Source organism: Macadamia integrifolia, chromosome 5 (assembly GCF_013358625.1).
Source record: "Macadamia integrifolia cultivar HAES 741 chromosome 5, SCU_Mint_v3, whole genome shotgun sequence".
NCBI classification, from domain to species: Eukaryota; Viridiplantae; Streptophyta; class Magnoliopsida; order Proteales; family Proteaceae; genus Macadamia; species Macadamia integrifolia.
The window spans coordinates 1404455-1409077 of NC_056561.1; the positions used below are offsets into that span (position 1 = coordinate 1404455).

General features: G+C 36.7%; 1 protein-coding gene across 1 annotated transcript; it reads right to left on the minus strand.

Annotated features, from left to right (window-relative positions):
- Positions 1–1306: 1306 nt before the first annotated feature.
- On the minus strand, positions 1307–1875 carry LOC122078388 (ethylene-responsive transcription factor ERF096-like). The gene has a single exon (XM_042644357.1). The coding sequence runs from the start codon at positions 1873–1875 to the stop codon at positions 1456–1458; it is 420 nt and encodes a 139-aa protein (XP_042500291.1). The 3' UTR covers positions 1307–1455.
- Between the last annotated feature and the right edge of the window lie 2748 nt (positions 1876–4623).

A 4623-nucleotide genomic window follows, 5' to 3' on the forward strand; every position in this document is an offset into this window, starting at 1 on the left:
GAGAGAATTTTTAGTCAACACTCTCCGAACAAAAAATTGTGTATAAAGATGTGATTCTTGAACCAAACCACACGAACCAGGACACCCTTTCAGCTGAGGTTCTCACCAAATTCTTGGCGAAAAACACCCATATTGGAAAGCAGTCCATTCCACCATATCCTCATAACCTCTAAACCTCCTACTAATCCTCTCACAAGCTATACGAGCCTCAAACATTCTAGAAGGGAACGTGTTCCTCTGAAAAGTGAAAACAAGATCCTCAACAACATGTTTCCTGGATCCCAAGCAGTGCTTCTGTTGTCTATGCAATTTACTAATCGTACTAATGAAAAGCATAATCCGATTCCCAAATCAGCAAAAACAAATGAAATAGAATATTTGGAGAAGATTGCTAAGAAAGAAAATCACTGGTTATTCCAACTTTCTCCAAAAGAATAAAAAAGACAAAAGGAATTCCTCCGAAAAGCCATCATCATCATTATCTCTCTCTCTCACAGAGACAGGGAATTCTTCCTCAAAAAACCATCCTCTATTTCTCTCTCTCCCCCCGAGAGTCATCATCTCTAAGTCAAGGAATTCCTCCCAAAAGCCATCATCTCTCTCTCACACAAGTAATTCTTCCTAAAAGCCATCATCTCTCTCTCTTCTCTCTCTCTCTGACAAGGAATTCTTCCTAAAAGCCATCACATCTCTCTCTCTCTCTCTCTGGTTCAATGGAGACACCAGAGAAGATTTCAACACTAACTAGTGGAACGAAAGTGTCAGAGCATGATGATGATGGAAAAGGTATCGAGTACAATCATCAATTTTGAACTATACCAATTTTTGAACTATTGCAATTTTGGACTATCTGAGCCATAAAATGCCACCTATCAATCTTAATTTACCATCCTTTGTCCACGATCCTCTTTTATATATATATATGGGAATGGTTACCCAAGAAGCATGCACCATATATATATATATATATATGGGAATGGTTACCCAAGAAGCATGCACCAACCAAAATACAGTTGCTATTGAGAGTTACATGCTCTCTCTCTCTCTCTATATATATATAGAGAGAGATAGAGATAGAGAGAGAGAGAGAGAGAGAGAGAGAGAGAGATTGAACATTCTTATACCATGTCAAGCTCAAGTTGGGTTTAGCCATGGAGAAAATCTCAAGATAGCGAGATCAAGTATACTCTATTTGAAAATTTAAACAACTGATTTTGATTTTTACATTGGAAGTTGATGATTATGATGATTTTATTTAACTGTATTTATTTAGTAAATATTACAGTTGAGCTAAAGTGCCTCCATGTTACATCAGTATAACACTAGAGTGTAACTGTTAGAGGATGATCATCATCATGATCAGTCAATCATCCTTTTCATTTCAACATTCAAATTACTAACCAAAGGAAGAAGAGAGAACTCATCCATGAGTCTTAATAAGAAGCATGATCTCACTCACCCTTTCTTGTTCTTCTTCTTGTTCTTCTTGTCCTTCTCTTCCTCAGTAGCAAGTAGCTCCTCCAACAGGTTATCATCCAAGTACTCAAATTCTATGACTTCCTTCCCTCTGTTCTGATTCATTGAAGATGAAGAAGAAACTGAAGTTGCATCTGGAGGTAAGTAGGAAGGGTACTCATCTGGGAAATTGAGAATGGCAAAGGAACCCCTCATACGAAAAGCTGCCTGATCATAAGCTCGTGCTGCCTCCTCTGCAGTATTAAAAGTCCCCAGCCATACACGCTCACCACGCTTGTCGGAGTCGCGAATCTCCGCCGCGAATTTACCCCACGGCCGCCTCCTCACGCCTCTGTACTTAACACCTTCTCCTCCTTCCTTATCTTCTTCCTTCTTTCCCCTCCTCCTGTCATCTTCCATGCGTTTTTAGGGTTACACTACACTGTGATCACTGACTCACTACTACTCTTTTGAGTCTATTGCTAGCTAACCAGTGGGGCATTTAAACTGGGAGAGTAAAGCTACTGATTAGGCACCTTGAAGGGTCTTGATCTGGTGACATGGAAGATCGGATGGATGAGAAATCTTCTCACGTTAGAGAACCTTTGACCGGGAGTACATTGTACGTGGATGGTCTGTGATGGCTTTATTTTACCCTTAAATCGTTGCTTTTTAATTGGTACCATACAATGCTTATCGTACTAGTAATTTTATAATAAAAAAATAGGGGAGGTTCTCTCGTCACCCAAAAAAAATAAAGGGTTTAGATTCTCAGTAAGGGTATTTTAGGAAATTCAACAAAAAGAAGGGGGGAGATTTTGACGGTTGATTACATTGAACCATTTCTGGTCCGTGAGAAATATGGTAAAATTATAATATTATAAGAATATAAATCTAATCTCCTGTGATTACGTTTCATTTAGGTCAAGACTCAAGAAGGTATGTGTGTCGGAAAGTTATAAAGGGCAAGGGTCAGGGGTGGGTGGACCGTGGATGGATTAATTTTCCCTCGTGCCCCATTGGCATCAGATGTCACGCATTAGGTCAGCTGGGGACACTACTGTTCCTTCGGATACTCTGCATCCTCTCTTCCTCTCATACTTTAGCCCCTTATTTAATTAAAATAAAAAAGAAAGAAATCTAGTTTTGCGGCACGTGGCCTTTAATTAACCTGAGGAATGTTGTTTTACCGTACCCAGTACCCACTGGCCGCGTATTCCCAATTCTGTGGGGTACCACATCAAAATTTACCATTTTCTCACCCCGTAAGGCGTAAGCATAACGCAGGCGCAGCATTGTTTTGGATGCGTGCTTGTGTGTTGAGGAGTGTATTTAAAACTTTAAATCCTCTGACGTTGCATGATATCTCGCATTATAGAGAAGTCAAATCCTAACTCTTATTGAACATGTATTACTTCGAAAATGTGTTAACTATGTTGATAAGAATGAATAATATTTTTTTTATTATATTGTATGAATTTAGAATTGATGTTAGATGATATGTCATTTATCAAAAAAATGTTAGATTATATGTTTCAATACTTATATATAGATGGGTTGTGGAATATATATGCATTAATGTTAGATATTATAGCTATTTTTAAGATTAGATACTTGTATTCATATAATAATTCATTAATTTATATGAGTTTATACAAGTATACAATCATTTTTTTGTCCTTTTTTTTAATAAATTTTATCTACACATTTAAAACTAGTACCATCTGTTTTTTATTTTTGTTGTGCTCTATTCATGGTTTTAAGTATCTCCGATACCGATACGTATCTTAAATTTAGCCGATCGATAGGATACATGAAATTTTTAAAATCCTTTCGTATCGATATATATCCTACAATACATACCGATATGCATCAATATACCACCAATACACATCGATACGATACGATATGCCTCGATACGACTATGAAAATTATAAAATTGAGATAAAATGTACGTTTCGGTATGTATTGGTACGTATCGGTGAGTATCGGTATGTATCGATCGGTACGTATCGGTATATATTGGCACGTATCGGTGAGTATCGATATATATCGGTACGTATCGGTGAGTATCGATACGTATCGGTGAGTATCGGTATGTACCGATACAGTGCGCTATGGTCATATAATGGCCAAAATGGGTAATTTTTCAGAAAAACACGATTTTTTGAAGGGTTTTTGTTCCAAAGTTGCTGTCAGCCATATTTCTCTCTAACTAAAGTGAAAATCAAAGTTGGGAATAAGGATTTTACATTTATGGGACAACTACAAACATTGAATTCTTAGTACGATACCCTCAATTTAGTGTTTATGCATAATACATGTTATCAATAGCTTTTTTTAACAAATTTTTTATGCAAAAGTGTTTAAAAAAATGTTTCATATCCATTTATGTGTGTATCTTTAGCGTATCTTAGTGTATCTCCGATACGATACGATACTGTCCGATACGTATCTTAATTTTGATCAACCGATACGACGACCGATACCGATACTTTAATCCTTGGCTCTATTTTTTACCGCACCATTTGGAGTTTTGCACCTTTTTTTTTTTTTTTTATTGTACCATTTGGAGTTTTTAACCGTTAAAAATTTATATCATCTGATACCGTTTTCTTACCATTGCCATTTTTGCTAACTATGATATATAGTCAATTAGAGATCCAAATATAGAAAAAGAAATTTGAACGATTGATTGATTAAAAAAAAAAAGAGGGTTATCATCTTGGAATTCCATGTTTAGTTTTGGATAAGAAAAAATATAGATGATGGGGTCTCTCTTCACCCATCTCTTTTCAAATGCATCAGTGCTTCTAGTGTGTATCGAATGATTGGTAGCATTTGACCACACACTTCTAGGCATTGGATGTACACTAGACGCACTGGTGCATCTGAGAGAATCCCTGTCCTTTCAAAACTTGAGTTGAAATCTCCTTGGTCCTGATTCTGAGGTGAAACGAATCCTAACTATGACTGATCTGCATTACTTCGATTCATCCGACTTCAACAATTTAAGTCTCCACCTTAGCATCATCCAAAGCCTTTAGATCCCTAACGGTTTTTCTTAAGGTCTAATTTGTTTACAGGTTTTGATCAAGTGAGATTTAAGTGGTGGAAGTATTGTACTTACTTTCTTTCCATATTTGGTGAAGTGTCCAGTGTCCTTCA

Coding starts and splice junctions, on each gene's coding strand:
- LOC122078388 (XM_042644357.1), bottom strand. CDS start 1,875: ATGGAAGATGACAGGAGGAGGGGAAAGAAGGAAGAAGATAAGGAAGGA.